Source organism: Prunus avium, chromosome 3 (genome assembly GCF_965620075.1).
Source record: "Prunus avium chromosome 3, drPruAviu1.hap1.1, whole genome shotgun sequence".
In the NCBI taxonomy this organism is placed as follows: Eukaryota; Viridiplantae; Streptophyta; class Magnoliopsida; order Rosales; family Rosaceae; genus Prunus; species Prunus avium.
In genome coordinates, this window is record NC_142286.1 from 3,168,899 (window position 1) to 3,195,503 (window position 26,605).

General features: G+C 37.3%; 2 protein-coding genes across 2 annotated transcripts; both read right to left on the bottom strand.

The window, feature by feature from the left end:
• Positions 1-2,363: 2,363 nt before the first annotated feature.
• On the bottom strand, positions 2,364-4,164 carry LOC110744867 (uncharacterized). Its single transcript, XM_021944901.2, has one exon. The coding sequence runs from the start codon at positions 3,270-3,272 to the stop codon at positions 2,730-2,732; it is 543 nt and encodes a 180-aa protein (XP_021800593.1). The 5' UTR covers positions 3,273-4,164; the 3' UTR covers positions 2,364-2,729.
• Positions 4,165-19,507: 15,343 nt separating this feature from the next.
• LOC110744874 (Integrase-type DNA-binding superfamily protein) lies at positions 19,508-23,104 on the bottom strand. The gene is made up of 9 exons (XM_021944907.2): positions 22,621-23,104; positions 21,899-22,496; positions 21,708-21,790; positions 21,505-21,513; positions 21,209-21,297; positions 20,939-21,012; positions 20,744-20,794; positions 20,444-20,520; positions 19,508-20,315 (listed from the first exon to the last, which is right to left on the bottom strand). Exons 1-9 carry the CDS (start codon positions 22,808-22,810, stop codon positions 19,747-19,749), a joined length of 1,740 nt encoding a protein of 579 aa, XP_021800599.1. The 5' UTR covers positions 22,811-23,104; the 3' UTR covers positions 19,508-19,746.
• Positions 23,105-26,605: the final 3,501 nt, after the last annotated feature.

Here is a 26,605-nt window from a genome sequence, read left to right on the forward strand (position 1 = left end):
CTTCAATGTTCTGATATCTATAGTGAAGGCCTTATCTAAGGTCTTTAAATGAGACCCTATCTCTTAACCGTTGGATCAAATTGGTTAGCCGTTAAATCAAATTGATTAGTTTAATAATACACCATTTAATTGGTCTAATACTCCATCTGATTTGATCATTTGTCTTGAAAAATCGCATAACATGACATCTTGCTTTTGATTTTATATTATGACACAAAAGCCAAACTGTTGTTCTATTTTTTTGGTAGAAAAAATAGGCCAAACTTTGTCCATCAATTCCAAGTTACAACAAAGGAAACTGTCATAGTCAAACAAATTATATTCTGTACGCATTGGCCAAATTATGCTCTCTTTGTCTTTGCGTAACTCTAACTCAGAGGGAAGTCAACTTCCTGAGATTGGCCTCAGTTTGCAGCTATTGCAAGGAGACTCGATAGCTGCTGTTTCTCAGCCCTATGATAAGCAAATAGAATCAAAGTCATAGCTCATAATATAGCATTTACAAGTTGAGAGAATCCCTTATTTTCAATATATGGAACCAAACAAGCAAAGAAAGATGATAGTAGATGACCTTTGTACATAAACTTTACCAAAAACAGAACGAAGAAGATAAAAGACAAACTTTACGCATAAACTTTACCACAAAAAATAAAAGAGATAACTTATGTGACCCTCCCAAAAGGGGGAGGAGGCAGTATTCCTCCCACAATCCGAGCACAAAGGAAATGCTTATAAGAACAAGTCTCATCAACTGTAAAAATACATTAAAACTTCTGATTCCAGGCAAAAATCTGTATCATTATCATCAAAATGTAGGGAAAGTATGATGATCAAATAAGGGAAGTGTCATTATCATCAAACAACCATTGCGTATCTTTCTCCAATATAGCAGAATGGATCAAACTATCATGAACTGGGAAACAAACATGGTAACATTTGAATAAGGCTCCATTCTCAACCATATTTTGGTGAACATGTCAATCTAATTTAAATTAACACAGTTGCTGCAGTAGAAACATGATTGAAATACTGAGGCTCACGATCTTACAACAGATGCCACTCAAACTGAAAAACAACTACTTTCCTACACATTCATATTGCTCCATTTTTAATCCCAGGCTATAAATCTCAAAATTTCTGACAGTATACTTTGCTACTACACTTCCTACCACACCTATCCAGAGGGACACGCTATCTTTCTTTTAATGCTCTGAACAGCTTGATGTCAGTGATACTGTTAGGATTTTGGCTCGTCAAATATGTCCTAGTTGGTTTAGGATTGCTTTAGGAAAATTAGAGGTATTCTTGTCCTAGAGGGATTAGGAAAGAATTTCAGTTTTCCTTATTCAATTCAGGTTTGGATTTCTAGAAGCCTATTTGGTTTTGGATAAGTGTAATTTCCTAATCCACTTAGGAATAGGAATTCAATCAGCCTTAGGACATGTAAGCCAACTCTATATCTATAAATAGGGTGTGGCAAGGCTTATTTTGAGAGAGAGGAAAAATAGCCAGAGACAGCCAAGAGTTTTGAGATTAGTTCTAGGGTTTGCAAAAGTTCTGTAATCTCTATTATTAATCAAAGGAGCGGTGATTTCTCTAGGTAGAGAAATCACAACTGGTCGTAGGCAAAAGTTCTGCCGAACCAGTATAATTCTTGTGTGTCTAAGTTTCCTAATATTTGCTAGTTTAGTCTATTGCCGTTGGTTACATTAAAGAACAAGATCCAGCAGCAAGTTATTTAACAGATACTGCTTCACTGGTGAATGTTCTTCTAAGTATCTTTCACCAGAAACTTCTTAGTAGGGCATTCAGCAGATGCAGCTAGCATCTAAAAGCTAATTGAAAGGGAAAAATTTTCCCTATTTTTAAAAAACACTTTCAGAAGACCAAGGAAAAATAGTATTGGTATGATTCATATTCTACAATCAGCACAAAGAGCTAAGATATAACAAAAACCAGAATGCCAGGCAATTCCTCCTACTCTCCAACATGGTCATGCAAAAAGTCAGCACACACCACTGATAAATGTACCAAAATGAAATCAGGGCAGCAAAACAACATTTGGATGTGTTTCCAGACAAAACTATAATGTGTATTTCAGCAGTGAAAGTCAGAGTATTGATATATAGAACACAAACTAGACTAGATCACAATATGAACCCACAAAATCATTGATGCCAATACCATAATGTGTATTTCAGCAGTCAATGTCAATATATTGTATATGCAACCCACAAATTTGATATTGTCATCACGCTCATAGAAAGAGAGAAAACTAGATACTGTCATTGTAATTCTTCCATGATTTCTAACATTGTTATACAGTCAGAGGGTTAAAGTTAGCAGGAAATGAGAAAAAGTAATCAGGTCAAAACACAAATCCTAAGGTGGTTTCTTCTGCTTTAAATTATAAGCCGTGTAAACAAAGATAAAGAACAAAAAAATCAACAGAAGATTGAAGAAACATGAAGAAAATTCCAAGCAACAATAACCCATTTACAGAGCAACCGCAAGGGGGCCAAACAGAGCAGCCACCAATCCTCGGATCCATTCACAACATATCGATCTGTTCGTGATTCATATACTGCCTGCCGCTCACCAAAGAATCATAATTCCCTAAAAGCCCCACTATGATATGCTCATTGAATAATATCCAATCCACTCATAGCCCCAACTACATAGCTCTCAGCGAAACAAAAGAATTTGTAAGAAGCCTGCAACTAAAATATTCAAGAACAAGTCTCATATCTATCCTTCACTCTTAGCAGCTGCCTTCTCTTGAAAACCAAGAACCCAATCACACCAATCTGAAGAATGGCAGCAATACCAACAAACAACAGCCCAATCTTCTTCCCTGCATTGTACTTGTGGCCAGGATGGGGCGGTGGAGGATGCCAACGGTGAGTATTGGGCCGTCTTGGCCCACTATGTGGGGGAGGTGGCAGTCTATTACGATCATTCTTGGAATTGAGCTGATTTGCGGGGCGATCAGGTGATGGCGGGCCAGGAGATTCTGGTGGAGATGGCGGGGTCCGAGATTCCGGAGGTGGCGGGGTCGGAGATTGTGGAGGCGGTGGCAGTGGCGGTGGCGGTGGCGGTGGCGATGGAGGCGGTGGCGATGGAGGTGGTGGAGATGGTGGAGGTGGTGGGGGGGAAGGTGCCGAGACGAGATTATTCACTCCAACTTGAGATTGAGACTCGACAAGAAGAGCATATAAGCTAATAGCAAACCCCAAAACCACAAAAACTAAGCTTGAAAATGGGGATTCCATGAAAACAACAACCACAGGACTTGCACTCTCAAGGCAAATTAGGGCTAGGGTTTCTGGAGCACTCTCGCATCTGAGTCTAACCCAAAATTCTTACTTTCCTTTTCATCAGCTTTGAATCGAAAGGAAGAGAAAGAGGGAATACCTTGCCTCTTCAGATTGATTACACCCAAGAACTAGGGTTTCTGAATCTGAGCCGTTTTCCAATCAGGCCTCTCTGATTTCCTCTTCCTCTGAAACTGCAACCAAAAGGGTCAGATGGGTTCAGGCCCAAATGCTCGATTTCGTCCTCTCGGGGCCTGCCTCAGAAAGCTCGGTTCCTCTTACAGATATAGTCCCAGAGGTCTAGGGTTTGGGCATGAGCTCGCTTGATCTTCCAATCTAGGTCGTTCTGATTTATCGTTCAGCAGAATCAAACCAATCGGTCAAATGGTCAGAAAGGCTTTGATTCCATATTCAAATTCGTCACACAAGGGTTAGCTTTTTGACAAAAGGAATTGGATTGAAAGTGGGTCTTTGGGGCTTTCTTGTCCCTGTGGAAAAGAATTACAGAAATGAGTCAAATGGGTAGTTGGGGAAAACATTAATTGGAAGGTATAATGGGAGGAGGGAGCTTCTCTGTGATCTTCGCCACCTTCGCAGAAACAGAGAAACTAGAGAGAGAGAGAGAGAGAGAGAGACAGCGAAGGAGGTAGATAGATACAGAGAGAGAGGGAGAGAGTCTACGCGGGATTCAACGGTTGGGCTAATTTGGGTGAATGATTGCATAGGAAGAATCTTTAAGCTGTTTTTCAATGAGAGAGAAAGACAGAGGGGGAAGGGAAAATGTGTAGAGAGAGAAAGAGAGTGTTCGTGTAGCTTTGTGACTTGTCAAATGGTTATCATGAAGTTGGTGACAAAAAAATATTCACAAGTCTATGCACTGGTGTCAATTGGCTTTACCCAATTGAAAATGTCCTCAATCTCTCTCATCAAATATGTAAATCAAGACTCTTTCTTTACCCTTCTCAAATTTAACGAGAGTTTGCAGTCCAAGACTCCAAAGCAACAACACTAAAAAAAGAAACCAATAGAATGCAAAACAAAAAATATCTTATAAAGGAAAACCAGTCTTGGGACCATGTGGACCTAGTTAGTAGGTATATCATGGTTTTCGCTTTTTCAGTGTGAATTAATGGTGGAAGGGCCCATTGGGCTCGTCTCAAAGATTTGGTTGGACCCTGAAATTAGGTAGAAGGTAAGGTTTACGTCCGTGGTCCATCAGTTTGTCCGGCTCTAGTACGGCTCAGCCCGTTCAATGGGATGGTCGGGTTCGGGTCGTATTTTAGCTTAGCTCCTGCCATGGGTTGACCGGATTTTCAATGGCGGTGTCGAGGAACCGGACCGCGTTGTTGAGGATGCCTCGTTCATTTGATTATGGTAGAATAGAAATCTCTTAAGTCATGGGTGTCCAGAGATGATGCTTGGGTGTCCATAAAATCCCTCTTTTAACAAAACTTTGAGTGGCCCGTTTCAAATGGGTGATAAGCTGGATCGACCCACAACTCTTAAAACTCCTTTTTTCATATTTCCATTTTTTCCATTTTCTTTTCTACTCAATTTTTTTTTCTTTTTTTTTTAAAGAAAACTCTCTCAGCTAGATGAACGGTTATCACAAACTAGGTCAATTCTTTCAAGTGATCTATTCTCATGATCTGGATCTTTAAAAATTAAAATAAAATAAAATAAAATAATTGTGACCAATTTGTATTAATTTTTACATTAAAATAATCAAGCACATTATTTAATTATCTTTACAATTCTCCATTTCTTAATCATGTTCACATCACCCTCAATATTTTTTTTTTAAACTTATATTTAAATTGATTATTAACTTGTCCAGGAGAGCTAGAAAGTCTCTGGAATCCAAAGGTCTGTCTGGCAATCTGGTGGCCTGGCTTAAAAGACAGTCTAGCAAAGCTCCCTCATCATGGAACCCACAAGTTTATCTGCTTGAGGGATCTTTATAAAAATCTTATACAAATTAAATAATTGGATTAATGCCAATTAAAAATATTAAATAATTGGATTAATGCCAATTAAAAATATTGTATTGTGAAGTGAATTTATAAAAGAAAAATTGACAACTGAAAGATCATTTTTGAGACTTTCAGCTGGATCCAGGAACATTTGTATACTTTACAAAAGGGGGCATAAGAACTTTGTAAACCTTATATCAATTTAAGGCATTGCATACAAGAAATAAATTTACTTGAACAAAAATCATGAAATATTTTATGTTGCCGGAATTCTAATGCGTCTTTTCATTTATCTTTTTTTTCCTTGAGTATAAAGGATAGTCTAAATTAAAAGGGAAGGGAATTTCTCACACACACACACACACACAATTATGATGTCATGAGGGTTCGAACCAGAGATCTCTAATCTGCAAGTCAAGGCCCTTTTCCACTGTGCTCGAATATCTTTTAATGTCAAGCATGAGATTTGAATTCGGGACTTTGCTCCAACGTAGTTAAAGCTGAATATTTGACCAACTGACATGTTTGTCATATATTGGGCTTTACATTCAAAACAATACAGCCAAATAAAATTTATATGTTCTGTCTTTTTTATTTGTTTCATGATTTGGTGCAATACTTCTCTTAAAATCGATACCAATAGTAGTGAAAAATAGAATTTTAATTATAATTTTGGTTGGGACTTTAGAATATTTTAATCATTCTCTATTTTTGGATGAAATTCCTTTCATTTGAATGGGATCAATAATCCAAAATGATTTTCATATCACATACGTTTTAATGGAGTGTCATAAGGATATCCATCCATCCATCCTAGGATGATCAATGGTGGTTCATAGCTCAGGCTAAACTGTAGTCATTCTATAGTGAGGGCGTTATGTTAACTTTTGGATCAAATTATCTAGTGTCTAACTAATTTCAATCTAACGGTTAAAAAATAAGGCCTCATATAAGGGATAAGGCCCTCACTATAGAATTCTTTGGCTAATTTGCTTTTTATTTTGGGCTTGTTTCTAGTTTGTTTTGTTTGTTTTGGGCCTTTGGCCCCAATTGCAAGTTTTTAAAAAAGAAGGTTAAATTGGTTGGATAGAGAAGTCTCATTCATAATATCATTATCCTTTGATTTTGGGTATTCAAAATTAACTTACACACTAATCAAACCTATTGGTCCAAAAAATCTCTAAAATGTCTTGCAAAGCAAATAGAAATACACACCCATAAGGACCCACTAGTGTAGTGGTTTAGAACAATTACTCCTCCATGTAAGTTTTTGGGTTTGAGTCCTAGCATCCGTGTAGTGTGTGTGAGTTTAATATATTATCGCTCATCTCAATAGGAAATATCCTTTCAAAAAAAATTCACACCGTCCCCCCTGAACAATGTACTTTTAATTAAACTTAAAATAAATAATTGAGAAAATAAATAAAGATAAAAGGAGACAGTCTATATTGTCTACGGTATGATATTTTGGGACAGAGATAAACAAGACAGTGAATGCAAATACGAGTACACTTGCAAAATGGCATGCATGGCATGACATATGCTAATATGCAATGCTATGCGAGTTTATTTGACATGTTGTTGTCCCCAAAATGACAAAAGTAACCTTGGTGTGAAGGGAGCAAGGTCACATGGGAGAGAGAGCAAGAAGCATGTTTGGCCGGATCTAATAAGTCTTTTACCAGCGGCAGCAGCAGCATCGCAGTCTCTCTTTCTTTTTTTACAGTGTCTCAAAAACAATGTCAGCCAAACTGTACTCTAGCCAAGCAAAGCAAATGGATCTCACCCAAAACCCTAGCTGGAAGCTCTTGTCCCATCAAAATTCCAAAAGGTTCTTCTTCCTAATTTTTTTTTTTTAAAAGAAAAACCCTAACAAAGAGAACGAAAGTGACCCATTCACTCCACTGCTGAATGCTGATCCTAGCTAGTGGCAAATTGGTCATTCAAAACCCTACCCAAGTTCACTTTAGAGAGGGAGAGAGATGTTGGAATTGCAGAGACAGATGGAAAGAATAAATTCAATAAATGGGGCAGGGATGGGCCAAAGGCCACATAACTGTGAAGGCTTTTACACATAGATATAGATGTAGATTGCTGCATTATTTGATGTGTCTTGGAAATTGATGCTTTTGTTTCTTTTATTTTAGTGTGTTAGATGTTGAAACTCAGCACCTGGCTCCAGGCACGCGATGCGACCACGGAAAGCAAGATTCATCATCCATCATCCAAACTGTTCATATAATTATAATTAAACTGTTCATACTTATCAAGGATGCCGAATATTTACACGGTTTATACTAGTCAAGAATGCCGATTATTTACATAGTTAATACTAATCAACGACTGTCAATCATTCGATGAAAACAATAATATGTAGTAATAGGGGAATCTTGTTAATTAGTGTACGTTTAGGTGGTCAATTTGAACACCCCATAACAAAAATTCGTATATACTAACAACATAACACATGTTTACAAGAAAAATATCAATTTTCTTTTGTTTAGTAATTTTGTCATTTATTTGTGTTTTTGACAATTGATCTCAAGAAGCAAGAGCATATATATATATATATAGGTTCTTGAAATATCCAAAATCCTTTTCACCAAACACAGAAGCTAAAAGCACAGAGCAAGTAATACCTAAAGCTGGTAATTAAAATAGCTTAATTAAATGGTTCCAGGAGCCAGACGCGAACTGAGCCCTACAGACCTAAGCACTGCAAAAATCTAACCCTAATTCTGAGCCCTAGCTCTAAAAAAATCTTACATAGATTATATACATTGATGTAAAAGCAAAGAGGGTGTGGCCAGTAGGGCAGCCTAGGATAGTTATGATGGAGAAATGTCGCTGCTTGAGGTATCTTGTCCTGTGGATATTGTCTCTTTGTGTGTGAGACCTATACGGTTCTTTCCTGCGTGCCAGGTTTTGTTGTTAGATTTTTCTGTGGATCCCCCCCTCCTGCCCCAAATCTATCTCTAAATTTTCTCCCTGCAACACTCTCAGTCCGTACATATTCTCTAACATAAAGCATCGAAACTGAGTTGAATAATATATAGTTGGAATGTTGGATATTCGAAAGAATATATGAATAATGATTAATTTCATGAGTGATATATTATATTGATATTGTTGTACCTAAAATGTGTGTATGTTGATTCACGGGAGATTCTGTAATAAGTATTTTATGTTAAGAATTGGTTACATACTTCTAATCTTGACCATTGTATTGCATTTATTAAATGTGCTAGTAGTCTCTTAGATGTAATCCAATGATTAAGATTAAAAATATATAACTAATCCTTAACTTAAATACTTATTGAAGAATCTCTCGTTGACTCGCTATATGCATCACTACCGTACATTATAAATTATGATTATTTATAATCAATCATTCATATTAATAATTCAACAATGTTATTAATAGAATAATTTGATAAGTGAAAATTTCCAGTAATGTTATTTCATTTTTCAACAAAGTAACAAGCTACAAAAAAGTGAAAACATAAAGTTGTAATAAGGGATCTTATGATAATTCTAAGCAAGGTTTTGTGAGGGATCCTTCCCCAAGCTTTGTGGAAGAAGTATAATCTGGGGACTATAAAGATATATATATATATATATATATATATATATATATATATATATATATATATATATGTGAAATAAAAGGAAAACCTGAAGGAACCAAATCATTCCAATTCTTTCACTAAAATATTGCCTTTATGTTCTAAAATATGAAAACTTTATTACAACAAATTATGATATAATTTGCATTTTGCGTCTATAAACTAAGTTATTAAATTTCCTAGTTCTCAAACTCTGTCTCACATTATATATTAGTCATTGCTCGCACTTTGTTAACGGGTGAATTTGTACATAATATATTAAGACATAATCACACACATAACACAAGTATTTGAGTGGTTCACCCATAATAGGGCTACATCCACTATAGTTTATAACTTTGTATTTGTATTTGTATTTGAATATGGAGATTGCGTTGTACATGAAAGAGATATGGGGAGAGAGGCTTGAGAGCTCTAGTAGAAGAGAGATAGAGAGCTTAGGAGATCTTTGGGCAGCTCTTAGAGAAGTGGCAGCTGCTCTCATTTTCTTAGAAGTGGTGAGCTCTCTTTTGTAGTCCAAGTAGTGGTAGAGAATGCATGGCTCTCCTTGATTTGGGGATTCTACATGGTCTTCCCTTGATTTGGGTTCCTTGGGCATTGAGAAGGCATGGGAGGGGGCATAGCGAGCTACTTCTTGTTTGGTGGGATTGGTGGGATTTGCTTAAGGGGGGATGTGAGGTCAACACATATGGTGTCAACAGAAGCCCCCAAGTCCACAGTCGAGAATAGCTTCTTGGCTGGGGACTTTCAAGTAAGACTAGTGTCTGACCGAGCCAAGCACATATCTGTTAGAGGTGGTGAGGTCGAGCCAAGCACATATCTATTAAGGTGATGAGGCCGAGCCGAGCACATATATGGAGATCATTTTCATTCTCTTTAAGCATAGCAAAACATATTGGAGATAGTGTGGCTTAGTCGAGCTTATATATAAAGATAGTAAGTTCGAGTCGAGCACATATATTAGAGATAATTTTCCTTCTCTTTAAGTATGGCAAGACATATTGGAGATAGTGTGGCTGAGCCGAGCTCATACATAAAGATAGTAAGGCCGAGCCAAGCACATATATTGGAGATAATTTTCTTTCTTTTTAAGCATGGCGAGGCATCTTGGAGATAGTATGTCCGAGCCGAGCTCATATATAAAGATAGTAAGGTCGAGCCGAGCACACATATAGAGATAGTAAGGTTAAGCCGAGCACATATCACATGATTTTGTGATGATAGTGTTGTATGATGATGTATGCCATGTCATAATGGCGATGTATGTCGTGTCATGGTTTAAAGTATGTGTAAAATAATATCTCGTATATTTTATGTATTTGCAATACAGAAGAAGGCCAATATATAAAGCCAATAAGACTACCTAAGGAAGGTAATTTAAATCCTAAGTTAAAGGCACTAATTTGTACAAGCCTTAACAGAGAAGTTGACTATTCCTATACAAGGTAACAAATAATGTACAATATATTTTGTAATCTTTCCATATCTTCAATATTCCCCCTCAAGCTGGAGTATGGAGATCAAGAATACCCAGCTTGTTTTTGAGTCGTTGGAATTGATCTTTACCTAAAGACTTGGTAAAGCCATATGCGAGTTGCTCCTTTGAAGGAATATAGGCAGTACGTAAAGAACCATTTTGAATCTTCTCTCGAACAACATGACAATCGATCTCAATATGCTTGGTGCGCTCGTGATATACTGGATTAGCTGCTATGTATAAAGCAGCTTGGTTGTCACAATAAAGTAAGCTTGGTGTGGTGTGTGACAGACCAAGATCATAAAGTAAGTATCGTAACCATTGGAGTTCACAAGTTGCCATAGCCATCGCTCTATATTCTGCTTCGGCTGATGAGCGTGATACAGTATCTTGCTTCTTTGTTTTCCATGAGATAGGACTTTCTCCAAGAAGTACAAAGTAACCTGTAGTCAACCTCCTTGTCATTGGACAACTAGCCCAATTAGAATCACAGTAAGCTCTCAATTGAAAATTATTTGAAGATGATAACAAAATCCCTTGGCATGGAGTCCCTTTCAAATAATGTAATAATCGATATGCAGCATCTTTATGAGTTGTACGGGGGCTTTGCATGAATTGGCTCAAAATATGAACTGTATGAACAATGTCTGGCCTGGTGATGGTGAGATATATCAAGCGACCCACCAATCTTCTATAGGTTTCTGGATTATGTAATAGTTCTCCATCTTCATTGTTTAACTTGAGATTTTGTTCCATGGGGAAGAAAGTAGGACGTTCACCTATAAGACCTGAGTCTTTCAAAATGTCAAGTGCATACTTCCGTTGGCTCAAATACAATCCCTTTGAAGAACGAGACACTTCTATCCCAAGGAAGTATTTTAAATCACCAAGGTCTTTTAAATGAAAACGTTGGTGCAACAAATTCTTGATAATTGATATAGTAGCAGCATCGGTACCTGTAATAATAATATCATCAACATATACAAGCAAGAAAATTGATGACTTACCTTTGTGACGATAGAAAAGGGAGTAATCTGCTTTAGATTGAGAAAACCCCACACCCAGCAAAGCTTTGGAAAATTTTGCAAACCAACACCGAGAAGCTTGCTTTAATCCATAAAGTGATTTGTTAAGACGGCACACCATATTTCCCCCTTTACCGTGATAACCTTGAAGGAGCTACATGTAGACCTCTTCATGTAAATCACCATGAAGAAATGCATTGTTGACGTCTAATTGTTGAAGACACCAACCCTTGGCAGCGGCCAAAGATAATAAAACACGAACAGTGGTAAGCTTGGCAACAGGAGAAAAAGTTTCATGATAATCAATCCCTTCCATTTGTGTATATCCCTTGGCGACGAGGCGAGCTTTGCATCTTTCAATAGTGCCATTAGAATGCCGTTTTATTTTATAGACCCACTTGCAGCCAATGGCTTTTTTATGAGCAGGCAAGGCCATGATGGTCCATGTATGATTAGCTTCCAAGGCAGCAAGTTCACTTTGCATAGCTTTACGCCATTCAGGATATTTAGTGGCTTCATCAAAACTGTTAGGCTCAACAATGGTAGTAATAGAAGCAAGAAAACTTTGATGTTTAATAGAGAATTTGTCATAAGATAAATAATGGGATAAAGGGTACCTGGTGCCATGCTGAACCGGAGTTGAAGAGGGAAGATCAACTTGAGATTGGTAGCAGTGGTAGTCACTAAGATAACCTGGTGGCTTTCGATGGCGAGGAGGAAGTGGAGTAGAGTTAGACGGTGTTGATAAAGATGGAGGAGAAGATGACGGAATAGGAGGCAGAGAAGAAGTATGTGATATTGGGGAGGAATGGGTGGGAACTTGAGATGGAGAAGGTGTGGTCTCTATAATGGGGTTAAGGGATTGTGTAGGTGCGGAAGCGGGAGCAAGGTCAGAAGGCTCAAATTCTGGTACAGGAAGAGGTAAGACGCTAGGCATGGTATTTGTGTGGGATAAATTGTAAGGAAATACAGTTTCATAGAAAGTGACATCACGTGAAGTATAAACCTTTTTAGTGTGAAGATCATAAATTTTGTAAGCCTTTTGAGAAGGTGGATAACCAATAAAAATGCCTGGTGTGGCTCGTTTATCAAACTTTGAGTGAGGGGAAGGATTATGCCCATAACAAAGGCAACCAAATATACGTAAATGTGCATAAGATGGTGACTTGCCAAACAGAACATCATAAGGGGTTTTTCCGTGTAAAATTTTTGTGGGCAAACGATTAATTAAATATGTAGCAGTAGGAACACAATCTCCCCAAAAAGATAAAGGTAAGTTCGATTGGAAACGAAGAGATCGAGCAATGTTTAAAAGATGGCGATGTTTGCGCTCGACAACGCCATTTTGTTGCGGTGTTCCCACACAACTATGTTGATGAATGACACCAAGTGAAAAAAATTGTTTGATGGTGTGATTAAAAAATTCAGTTCCATTATCAGTACGAACTTGGCGAATAGGAAGATTAAACTGTGTTTTAATCATAGCAAAAAAACGAGGTAGATAGGTATTGACTTCAGATTTATGTTGCATTAAATAAAGCCAAGTACTACGAGAATAATCATCAACTATGGTTAAAAAATATTTAGCACTAGAAAGAGCAGGAATAGAATAAGGACCCCACACATCACAATGAATTAAATTGAAACAAGCATTCGTTGAAATAGTACTGGAGGGAAAAGAAAGTCTACAATGTTTAGCCAAAGGGCAAATGGTGCAAACATGATTATTAGGAATAGAAATTTCAGAATGAAAATTTTGTAGGTGGGGAAGAATAAATTTAGATGGATGACCTAAGCGCCAGTGCCATAGATTGAAACTCGGGGAAGCAACAGCGGAATTAGCAATGGATGGTACGTCAGGAGCCAAATAATAAAGACCACCACGTTCCAATCCCTTACCAATCTCCATCTTCGAACTTAGGTCCTGCAAAACACAATGATCAGAATAAAAGGTAATAAAACAATTAAGTAGCTTAGTGAGCTTGCTAACAGATAGAAGATTGAAACGAAAATCAGGTACCAATAAGACATTATGTAAAGGGAAAGATGGTAAGGGTTTGGAAGAGCCAATATGAGTAATATTAGATGTTTGTCCAGTTGGTAATTTAATAGGAGCAGTATTAAGAGTGGTCATGTTGTCTAACATAGTAGAACTAGAAACCATGTGATCGGTGGCCCCGGAATCGATTATCCAAGAATTGAGATTGAATGAAGAATGAAAACATAATGGATTACCTGCGACATTAGCCATTGAATTATTTTTACTGGATGGCAACATGGCAATCAATTGAGTGTATTGTTCGTGAGTTAGAGTTGGTGCAGCTGGAGTGCTAGTGGTTGCTGCGACAAAAGAACCAATAGAGGGAGTACGTGAGGAAGGAGAATTGGTCTTGGCAGTACCATTCTTCTTTTTGCAATGAGACTCTGTATGCCCCGCAGTATCACAAAATTTGCAAAACATATAATTTTTGCTGGCAAGATTTTTGCGACAACGAGATTCTGAGTGATCGTCGGCATCACAAAATTTGCAATGATAAAATGGCTTCTGAGATTGCGATCGATTGGCTGCCATGGCAGATTGATCAAGAGACGTTGTGATTACAGGTTGAAGAGAACATTGGCGTTCATCTTGTAAGAGCAAGGAGTAGGCACGATTGACAGTCGGCAAAGGATCCTGAAGAAGCATGTTACTACGAACCCCAAAATAAGATTCGTTCAGCCCAGCCAAAAATTGCATGAGATGCTCTTCTTGAATGTGATTCATGCTAGTTTGAGAAGCTCCACAAGTGCAAGAGGTTAACGAAATATACGAAGATAACTCATCCCAATAACCTTTCAAAACAGTATAATAAGAGGCTATGGATGAGTTACCTTGTGTATGATTGGCAATGGTGCGACAAATCTCAAATATCCTAGGAGCATTCTTTTGAGAAAAACATTCACGGAGATCGTCCCAAACTTCACGTGCTGTAGCGGTATAGATAACACTATTGGATATCTCGGGAGAGAGAGCGTTAACAATCCAAGATAGAACCATACTATTACACCTGGTCCATTGATGAAATTTGGTTGCAACATCCTCAGGTTTGGCGATACTTCCGTCAATGAACCCAAGTTTGTTTTTGGCGTCAAGCGCCATCCTCATGGCGCGAGACCATGTAGGATAATTGTCACCAAGCAGCGGCTGTGTAACAAGAATCACACCAGGGTTATCAGAATGATGTAAATAAAGGGGAGAAGAAGCCGCATATTCTATGGACAGCGGCGTGTCCTTATTAACTGATTTCTTCCCATCAGATTTGGGAGAAGCAGTGGAGGCAATGTCAGACATGGTTGGAAAAAAAAACGTAGGAAGAATGGAAAATTTTAATGGATCGAGATAGGCTCTGATACCATGTAAAATAATATCTCGTATATTTTATGTATTTGAAATACAGAAGAAGGCCAATATATAAAGCCAATAAGACTACCTAAGGAAGGTAATTTAAATCCTAAGTTAAAGGCACTAATTTGTACAAGCCTTAATAGAGAAGTTGACTATTCCTATACAAGGTAACAAATAATGTACAATATATTTTGTAATCTTTCCATATCTTCAATAGTATGCCATGAAATGACGGCGATGTATGCCATATAATGATGGCGATGTAATGGATTTGTATGTCATGTCATGGTGGCAATGTAATGTAGATGTATATATGTTATGACATGATGGTGCGATGATAATGCACATTAGTTGGTAATTTAGATAAAAATAGGTATGTGTAATCCTTTACTTGCGTTGAGATTGTCATCACCCGAGCCGAGGCAAGCATGTATATGGAGAATTTTCCTTTTCTTTAAGCATGGCGGGACATATTGGAGATGGTGTGGCCGATATACGTAGTGTCCCCCGAGCCCTCAAGTTCTTAGTTAAGAACTTGCTATCGACTGGGAACCTTAAAGTAAAACCATTGTTTGGTCGAGCTGATCAACCTGTGCCTTGGTGGGAGAGCTTTTGTTCCTTGGAGAATCAACCATGCAAGGTGGTTAGTCATGCAACATGGTAGTCAGCCATGCTAGGTGGCAAAGTGGTCAATGACCATACAAAGTGCTCAAGCCATCCATGCGAGTAATACAACGTAGAGATCAAGCATGCGAGATGGTCAAGGTGGTCGGGTTGGTCTTTCGACGTGATAGATGACCATGCAAGGTGGCCAGGTGGGTCGTTCGACGTTGTAGATGACTATGCAAAATGGTCGGGTCGGTAGTTTCGACGTGATGGATGACCATGCAAGGTGGTCGTGTCGGTCATTCGATGTGGTACATGACCATGCAAGGTGGTCGGGTCAGTCATTCAAAGTTGTAGATGACCATGCAAGGTGGTCAGGTCGGTCATTCGACGTTGTAGATGACCATGCAAGGTGGTAGGGTTGGTAGTCTGACGTTGTAGATGACCATGCAAGATGGTTTCTGATGGTTGACCAACCAAGTTTTCCTCCCTACCAATATGGCTGTTGACTTGGATTGAGAAATAAATGAGGATTATAACTCGTGAGAGAGGAAAATAAGAAGGGAGCACCGTGGGTGCTCTACGCAGGTTTTGCTTCAGATTTTAGCATAGAACTATTGGTAGAAATGAGCCTCACAATGGAGAGGGAGTTTCACTGTGAAGGAGAGGAATGAGAACGACATAGATTTGTGTCGGTTCCCACATACGGCACCAAATGTTAACGAGTGAATTTGTACATAACAGATTAAGACATAATCACACACATAACACAAGTGTTTGAGTGGTTCACCCATAATAGGACTACATCCACTATAGTTTATAACTTTGTATTTGTATTTGAATATGGAGATTACATTGTACATGAAAGAGATATGGGGAGAGAGACTTAAGAGCTCTAGTAGAAGAGAAATAGAGAGCTTGGGAGATCTTTGGGCAGCTCTTGGAGAAGTGGCAGCTGCTCTCCTTTGCTTGGAGGTGGTGAGCTCCCTTTTGTAGTCCAAGTAGTGGTAGAAAATGCATGGCTCTCCTTGATTTGAGGATTCTACATGGTCTCCCCTTGATTTGGGCAGGAACGGATCCACAGAGGAGCAAGGGTGGTCAATTGACCCTTGCAACCTCTGAAATCCTCCATTAGAGTAGCCAAACTTGACCCTCGCAAGGTGTTCGACGAAATGCCCCAAAGGGGCAACTTGTGTGCAGCTCCAGCCTTTGCACGCAACACCCAGCGCGTGCGCCCTCATCTTTTTTTTTTCGCTTGACATCAAAACGACATCGTTGCATTGATTGTTTTTTTTTTAAACCTGGCCAAAACGACGTCGTTTTGGCAAAGGTTTTTTTTGTTTCTTTTTAAAAATGCAGCAGTCACTGCCTGCTCGACAATTCCCTCCCCAAACCAACTCAGAGTTATGTTAGTTTGTAATTTGTATATAGAAAGTTATGAAACAATGCAAATTTCCTTATTTTCATTTTCAGCATTTAAGTAAATTTCTTTGTCCTTTTACTTTCATTTATTTTAATATTACTCCATTTACTTAAGTTTACAATGTAAATAAGGAAGTACCCCCCATTTGGATTCAAATAAAAATACTAGAAAATCAAATTCTCACCAAATCAAAATATGAAAAATCGGTTTTAATACAAAATACGATTTAGGCTAAAAATGATGGCTCATTAAGTCAATATATACGTCATAATAAAATCCCACAAAATCAAGTTTTCTTATTTGATGTGTAAGGAATAAAAGCCACCAAAAATTACCTTCAGAAAATTATTATGCCGAAAAACCATTTTTCATACTTAGCCTATTGTGGAGTCAGGAAGCGCGCCATGATGTTGTATTTTTTTTTAAAAAAATATAAAGTTAATGTAGTCCCTTGTTTCCTCTCTTTTTTAATATGAAAAATGTTCGGAAAGATTGTTTTGAGTCTTGTTTTAATTTTTTGTTTGCTCGAGGACTAGGAAAAGATTGACCCCCGGAAAGAAAATTCCTGGATCCACCACTGAATTTGGGGTGAGAAGGCATGAGAGGGAGCATGACTAGCTACTCCTTATTTAGTGGGATATGAGGTATAACAAGCCAGGGTTATCCCTTAATTGGTGGGATTTGCTTAAGGGGGTAAGTGAGGTCTACACATATGGTGTTAACACACTCCATAGTTGAAGAAAGCAGGCAAATTCAATACTTCCAAATTCGAAGCCCTAATCAATCAATGTGATCCAAAATCGAACCCTAAAATGACCAAATATACCTCAGATTTGGGCTCTAATTAATACTCTAATTAATACGTAAGGTGAACCCTAATCCAGTGTTAATCAATGAAGTGAGTGTAAGCAGCAAATGTAACCCAATCACTCAATTTCATAACAAAGAATCTCAACTGACTCTTTTACCCATCAGATATAGAAAGAAAACTTGATTTGATCTAAAATGTTAATTCAAACCTTCTTATTTAGGTGTTAAAAGCGAAGACACTTCTATTTTGTACTTGTTGACTTGTCTTGGGTTAGATTTAGACTGATGGCTTGGTTGGCTGCATGCCTGCAAAGAAAAAACACAAAATTTTACACAGAGACAGAGACAGAGAGAGAGAGAGGCCCACTGCTCCACTGCACACGTCATCACAGAAGAGGCCAAATAAGGGCACGCAATTTAAGGGGTTGGATTCTTTTTTCTCCACGAGTCAAAGGGGGCTTGTCCCCACTTCTTTGACTTTTTCTCCCCTAAAAAACATTACTTCACCTGCGCATTTTAGCAAACCACCATGCACTCACCGCTTTGCTGAGTACTGCACTGTGAGTGAGTGAGTCTGTGGTGATCAGCTGTAGCCGCGCCTCATTGGGACTTCATACTCTCGCTCTCTAGTTGCTAATTGCTTATGAGTTTGAGATGGTAAATTCTAACTTGAATAGAAGAAAATTTAGAAATAAACAGCTTGTCTGTGAGTTACTTGTTCACCAAATAAAGTGTTTGTATAATAGCATTACTTGTGCAACAACTAAAAGTGATTGTATGTAGGGTTAGGTTAGTTTATCTCACAATCATAAGTTGGTCACGATCATAAATCCGTCTTTTTACGGTTAAATTTGAATTTTCATTTCTGTAAATTAAATTAATCTAGAGTAATACAAAGTGCTGAATATATGTGCTCTATTTTGAAATGTGAATAATATAAGAGTGTTGGTTAATTGAGATTTTCCACTGTTTTTGTGAGGAGATGAATTTGGTGTGTACGATTTTCCTTTCCTTGTTTCTTTTTCTTACAAATGAAGATGTTCATTTTTCTGTTCTTTTATCTTCCCAAGAAAATTTAATACTTAATTTTGACAAGTTGCTCTCATATATTTTCAGACCTCAACAAGAAAGAGAAAATGCTCTCATCTCATAGGTTCCATCGTTTTCATAATTAACTCAAACTGCTATATAAATCGTACTTCGAATTGTCCATTTCAATCTTCAGAGGTACCATCACACAATAAAAAAAACTTACATGTAACGGAAATTACGGAATAACAATGTTTTACTATCCTCGACAAATAACATAATAATACATGAAAATGTTATCTTACATATCATTGTATTATTGACCGAAAATAGCAAAAAATACTATTCCCGTTACATGAGAGTTTCTCCCCACAATCCACCACACACTACATAGAAAATTAGAAGCGAAAAAAACAAGAAAAGTATAAATCATATTTTGGTCAATGTCTAAATATATATTAAAACATACATATTAAAGGAGTTAAACTTACGGCAAGTGTTTTTAATGAATTATTTTTGTATAGTCATCAAACTTTGATTTGTTAAAAGTAAAAATACCTTTTGTGAGATAAGGAGGTAAGCAATGTCCAATACATATTAAATCGTATATATTAAAGGAGTTTAACTTCGGGTGACAGAAAATATTATTGGTAGGTGAACTACTGTACCAAAACTAAACTAAAACAATAAGTAATTGATCAGTATTTATTGTTTATAATTTGTCTTCCTTTTTCAAAGTGTCATTCATCACAATTAATGGGGCTGAAATCAGCTGCTAGATTTGGTCAGCTGATTACACAGCAAAATGCAGCCTTTTCCATTCTGACAGTGACAACAAATTAACTTTCACCACTAATTAATTTCTGTTTGTTCTTTTTGGATAATAATATCAGTCTCGGTTAATAAAGATGCAACACCAAAACATTAACTGTTAGGGCTTTTAGAACAACTCAACCCACATTTCCATGTATACCTAGCTTGCTTCATTTCTTCCACCACAAATTAACCAATTCTCCCTAGACTAATTTGTGTTCCTTAATTATGCTTAAAAATTAAAACAGTCGATCTTTTCCACTAATCAGTCATTCCACAGTGCAAACATAGGCACTTGTGGAACCAAACCAAGATTTCCAAGCCTTGAATGATCATTCCCACCACCATTGCCATCTTCATACTTAGCACCCTGCATTGAGAAATACGCATGGGAATAGTCTCCACCAAGGCCAAACTCACTAGTGTGCCCAAATGAGCACTTGGGGCTTTGTGGGCTTGAAGAGTTCCTGCTGCTTGAAGCACCCAATGCTGCATTGTTGGTGGTGGTGTTTGAATTCTCATTATGTGAATGGGAATGATCCTCTGCATTATTATTATTCCACACCATTTCAGCCATGTCATCACACGGTTCACCACTTGCTATGGCCAATAGGGGTTGTGCAGAAGTAGATGATCCACAAGAATTGAAGTCTTCGATTGCCGCCGGCGTAGAGTCTTTTGGCGAACGCTTGGCCAGCTCACTGGCAATTAGGGTGGAGCTTGAGCAAATTCTCTTCACATCATACCTACTCATATCAAAGTTGGTCACAGCACTTGTACCCCTAAACTTGATTGCAGCAATGTCATAAGCCTCAGCTGCTTCTTCTTGTGTGCCTATATCATATTTAGAAATTGGATATAACAGTTTATCAAAATTGATCAGAAGTTGTTAATTATCAGTTTATTCTTAAATGAACAGATCAATTGGTCATTTCGTAGCAAGAAGGTAAAAAAACACTTACTAAATGTTCCCAAGTACAAGTCTTTGTTTCCAGCCACCCTGCCAATTCTAGCTTGCCACCTTCCATGCTGATGGTGTCTGCCAAGACAAAGAAAACAAGGTTTTGACAGATAAGAGGAAAAAGGATAGGAAATTGGATGGGGAGGGCTTGAATAAGGTACTAAAGTTTACATATGTTTTGATATCATATGGACATTTTTCTAATAATGTTTGCCTATTATTGCCTATGATAATTGAAAAAAAGGCTGCAAATGCAGAAAATAATGGCAACTCTATTATTAAAGTTGGATTTCTGCCATACCTTGTCACTCCTCTGTACACAGAAGCTCCTCTTGAAAACCCACTGCTTTTCCTACACAACATCAAAAGATGCCATTCAGACTTTAAAATAAATAAAAATCAAAGCATATAAAGAAAAGAGAAAAAAAAAGGAACAGAAAAGTCTGGTCCAATAGGTATCAAGTTGAAAAAAGTGCTGATGATAAAGGGTATATACCTTCTCAAATTGGCTACAAATTCTTGTCTTGTCATGTTCTTCATCTCTTCCAGCTCTTTCTCATAAGTACTTAGCTGAGCAACAACAATATCAAAAGCATATAGAAGTGCATAATGGTTTTAAATATTGTTACAAAAAGTGAAACATGGCTTTTACTTAATTTCTTTGAGAAAACTTTCATGCAAGGGGGATAGGTAGCAAAAAGTGTTAAGTTATCCCTGTTACAAGATAGTTTTTTCTGAATTTCTTGAGGTAAATACCAAAACTCACAGGAAAATTAATGTGGGTGGTTGAACCCCAATACTTGAGTGCAGCTAAATCATATGCCCTTGCTGCTTTTTCCTCCTTATCATAACCACCTGATGATCGTTTTGCAGGAAGGGAATATGAAGGTTATTAAATCATATATCACACCTTCCAATGCACCATATATATATATATATATATACTTACTTTTAAATATATAATTAATTACAAAATTCAAAGAGAAAAAGTACGTCCACAAGATCAATAAAGAAACAGCATGCAATGCGTATCAGAGCATCAGAGCTACTAGATTCACTTACCCAGATAAACTGCAGTTGCATTAGTGTTGAAGATGTGAAGAAAGATCACCAACCCAGAAGCAAAATTGCATGAAACAAAATACCAGACCGTTAGTATATTCCCTTAACAAACAAAAGTACCCAAAAAAAGAAACTAAGGAAACAATCTTTCTTCCATCACCAAAAAACAATCTGGAAAAAAAAAAAAAAAAAACACCTCTCACCTTGCCTTCCTTTCCTTGTTTGCCCTTCTTTTCTGCAACTATTATCCCACAGATGGGCCTCATATCTCCCAGTCCACCTATGCCTATAACAATAGTTTCATCCCACAAAGTATTTTTCAGTGTTTTCTTTTTGAGAACTCAGTTTTTTTTTTTTTTAAAGGAAAAGAAAATAGTTGGTAGTGTTATATTACCTGGTGACACCACGGAACTGAGAAGTTCGCTGACCAAAAGTGTCAATAGATTTTCTAGGAACTGGTTCTCTAGCTGCAGATTTCCCAACAGGCCTTTTCTTGCTTTCCACTATTTGCAGTTGAGAGATTGCGCCCATATTATTACCATTTTGTTGTAAGCTTGGGCTCATAGTGAGTGAGAGAGATGACTGATGAAAGCTGTTGCCATTTGCCTGGTGGTGATCACCACATGGTGATGATTTTTCATCAGAAAACGGCACCGTTTGGCCCAACCAAGATTTGTACATGCCATTACTTGGGATGAGGCTTGGTGGGTTTAGGGTACAATAATGGCTGTACGGTTGAATTAGGTTGTTGTTGTTGTTGTCTTCTCTATTGTTGGTGGTGGTGTTGAAGTTTGGGGCCTCATTAACATTGATCTGAGAGATGGTTTCTGGGTTTTGGTCTTGTTGGGTACTTTGGCAATTGTAGACTTTGGTTTCACTTGGAGTGGGAGAGCTTGAGTAGCAGCTGCCCAAAAAATCTTCAAGCTTTGGACCCCTTTCATCATTTGGGTCTGTGACACTTGTCGCACCCATGTGATTTTCATATCTCCAATCTTCCAAAATCACCATGCCAAGAAAAACACTCAAAGTGATTATCAAAAGTCAAAACCTGCACATAAAAAAAAAAAACCCACCAAGAGATCAAAGAAACCATGTCCTAACAGTGACATGCAATACCTTCAGAACCATTGGGTCGCCTGAAAGGATCAGCAGGAACACAAAGAGACCCATCAGAGCGCAAGGGCATGATGGTCATTTGAGAAGTGAAGCCTCCTCCTCCTCCATGGTCTTGTTGATCTTCTCCCCCACCAAAGCCTTCATGGATCCTCAAGTGTGGAGTGAGAGAAAACCCCAACCAGTTACTCATATTGAAAGTAGAAAACAACCCAAAAATCTAAGAATTTGGTGTTTTAATTTCTCTGTCTAAAGTTCTAACCTTTGGGTTTTTGGGAAGTTTTCAAAGGTGGTAATGGTTGTGTGGTTTTGGGGAACAGGGGAAGAGAGTTGATTGCATATACATAAATGTCTTTTTGTTTCATAGATTTACTTGTGAGTCATATGATGATGGGAAGGAAAGGAGGGGCTCATTTGTCCTTGTGGGTCTTTTTGCTTTGCTCTATGGACATGCAAACCTAAAAACCAGATTTGTGAAAAACTACAAAAACTCACCCCTCCTCTTTATATTGTCGCCTTACCTCTGCTTCTGTTTTGTATTGAAATTCTCGGGCTCTGTGCCCCACCTCCCTCCCTTCTTTCATCTCTTTGTCATATTCCTGCAGTGGTGGCCATGAGACATAGACATAATGTTGTAGACAAACATAAAATTCAATTTTATTATTTATTATTATTATTTTTTGATATATGAATTCAAAATGAATTAAGAAATGATATTATTAAATAGATACTCCTCATTTTTACAAATCACACTTTGACACATATGGAAAAATAATTCATTAAAATAAATAAAAAAAGACTTATGCATGCATATCACACTGCTACGGACAGGAATGTACGAGTTTCTACTTACTTGATAAAAAGGGAAGTACGAAAATACTTTCAAAGGATTGAACATCAAATCAAAATCAGCACACACTTAGATCTTCATCTTTTTAAATTAATCTCTGTCCTTGTGGGTCTATTTGCTCTATGGAAGAGATAGAGAGGTGTGATGATTTTATGTAGCTCTTAACTTTCCTAGGCTTTTCATTTCTTCATTCATGAATTTCTACCTAGTTATAGTGAATGAACAAGTTTGACGTAGGGAAATTGATTGCCGCATGGCTTGCAACCTTTTGCTTCCCATTCGTGTAATGTATAATGTACCAAATGGATCAGTATTCATGCACTCCATGTAGTAATTAGTGAGGCTTCAATTGATTAAACTTTGTTAATTAAGAGCAATTAAATTTGTGCACGAATGATGCTGGATTTGAGTTGTTTTTAGAGGGGTAAAATTGTCTCAAAAGATTTTGCTAGTTGACTCAGAAATTTGCTTCTTTTAAATTCCTAACACTCTCCAATGATATATGGCTACCGAGTACCTACCCACTTTTCTTGGCATCCTAACTGGGCCATTTGGGCCTAAACTTGTTTATTGGGTTCCTCATGAGACATATTTTTTGGTGGTTTGTCTTTTAGGGCTAATGTTATGTACAAATAGTTTGAAATTTTTTATTTTTTTGGCAATCTTAGCCCATCGTATGCAAGGCATTCAATTTTACCCGCATATGTGAGTTTTTCCTCTCTCCCTCCTAACTTTGGGCCCAAAAAAGAAAAAATGTACTCATAGCGAGATCAACATGAACGCACGTTAATGAGAAATTCGGAGATATGGGAATTAGATTGGGTTTGGAACTTAATATAACTTCCATTACTATCATTCTAACAATTTACTTCTTTAATTCAAGCCTTTGGGTTTGGGCAACTGTTTTAGAAGTCGTGTGTTCTCCAACTTTTGTTGCTAATGCAGCAGTGCAGAGCTCTAGTTGCAGAAACGGCAGATAAAGGCCTGCCAAGACCCAGAACAAAGGATTGCTTTGGGCTTGATCCTCCTATCTCCCTGGGTTTAGTCCTTAGTGTGGGTTTGATTTAGTTAGCATGTCCAAAGAGCCCTACAAGCCAAGGCTATACACTTGTTGTTGTTTTGTGAATCTTTCCCAGCTCTAAGTAGAAGAGAAAGTTTTGTAATTTTCAAGTACCAAAACATAAGTTTAAAGAGTTTTATTTCTCTTTGCAACCTTTTGTAGATTACAGAAATCAGATCCTAGTCAATTAAGTTGAACATGTTGTCTTAAACATCCTAATCAGGCTACTGATATCGATATATTTTTCTACGAAAACCGAAATAATATGCATCTCTATGATCTGTTGTATATCTTATATGATACCTAACTCATTGTTGTGGTCAAATTTGGACGTACCTCACACTTAATAATTGTAGGACATCCAAATACATTAGTTTAATGAATAATTAACTCCTAATCTCTGAGTCTTACATAAAACTTCTGGCACTGACAATGTGACTCTACCTTCTTCTCCTGTACAGTACCCAACTCTGATGCACGCCATTTTTTTTCTTTATAATTTTTTCATCCCAACTTGCTGTGTTTGGCATCACAGGCTTCACACAAGCCCACATGCCCCCCACCCCGTCACACTAAAGTTTGTTTATATGAATTTCCCAAAATAAATAAATAAATAACCCTACACTTGATTATTTAGATTTGGTATAATAATGAGATTCACATATTATAAGAACCCTAGTTTTCAGATTCTCCACTTATAGGTAGGCCATTTGAAATCTAAGCGGCTACAGCTTTTTCTACAAATGGGTAAAGTGCAAATGATAATGGGCACGGTTAGCTTCCTTTTCTTCTAGCATGATAATCCTACAAATCTATGTATTATTGAAATTCAAATATATTTTAAAGAACATCGAAGCCATCAACCACCTTCTAGGTCATCCACCCTTTGTTTCAAATCACTAGAAAATTTGGATCCTTTTTAGCTTTCAATTTTCCTTTTTCTCTGCTGACATTGACTTTCTTATTGTTCAGAGCACCATCTACCAAATATCTCATTTTCGAATTTGACTAGTTCCATTTAAGTGAAATGATTATCATTCAACTAGTAAATGCTTCATTATTTAATCATCTTAATTAGCTAGAGGTTGTGTATTTAGTTGCTAATTTCAATACCTGAACGAGGTGAATAAGATGGGAGGGGATCTGCGGTTCCCAAATTTGGTGTCCCTCCATGTCCCTTATTTGTTTGACTCATGTGTTCATTGACTTAACTCCAATGTAACACACTGTTAACTTACAAAAAATATTATTGTTTGGAAATAATAATAAAAAACCAAGAACCAAAAATCCATCTTGATGAACACAATCATTTTAGTTTGAGGATGATAATGCAATGAACCAAAAGGTTTCATTGGAATGCTAATACAATGAATTCAAAGCTCAACGGTTTCTGCACAAAATCTTGGAAAAATTCTTATATTTAATTAGGGGCTTTAACTGTTTGGCCTTATTAGGCTAAAATTTTTGTCACACCGAACTAATCCAATTCAATTAGAAAATGATTTCCTCTCTTTGGTTCAACATCTGGCACAACATGGAGATGCACATTTTTTATGGTAGATACATAGAGATGTGTGGAATTTAATTCTCTAAGACTCAAAAGATTGCAGCATGCCATGAAATTCCAAACTGCAAGAACATAACCCAAGAGATCAGATGCAAATCAAGGTATCATATAGATGAATATCAACAAATATTTGTCTGTCTGTCTGTCTGCATTGATTGTCCTTGGTCCGCAGCTGCTGCTGTATGCACCACCTAATCCTTAAATTAAGAAATCCCCCAAACCTAATTCCCCTTTTGTTAATAATTCTTCTTGTATTGCTGATTTCATTAGGAAACGAACACATGTTTATATTTGAGCAAAACAAAGTTATTATATTGGCTTTTACACACCTAAAAGCAAGTTCAACCGATCCAGACATTCATTTTCTAACTAAGGACCCCTGTCTATTATGCAAAAAGACCAACATTTAGACAATTGGTCAATCCCAAAAAGTCATCATTATTGTGGTCAAAGCTGTTCACTTTTGCATTGGATGCAAACTATTACAGAAAGGTATTAACTACTAATTATA

Coding starts and splice junctions, on each gene's coding strand:
- LOC110744867 (XM_021944901.2), bottom strand. CDS start 3,272: ATGGAATCCCCATTTTCAAGCTTAGTTTTTGTGGTTTTGGGGTTTGCT.
- LOC110744874 (XM_021944907.2), bottom strand. CDS start 22,810: ATGAGTAACTGGTTGGGGTTTTCTCTCACTCCACACTTGAGGATCCAT. Junction 21,791..21,898: donor CAGTTCCGTGGTGTCACCAG/GTAATATAACAC, acceptor CTATTGTTATAG/GCATAGGTGGACTGGGAGAT. Junction 21,013..21,208: donor CCACCCACATTAATTTTCCT/GTGAGTTTTGGT, acceptor GTTGTTGCTCAG/CTAAGTACTTATGAGAAAGA.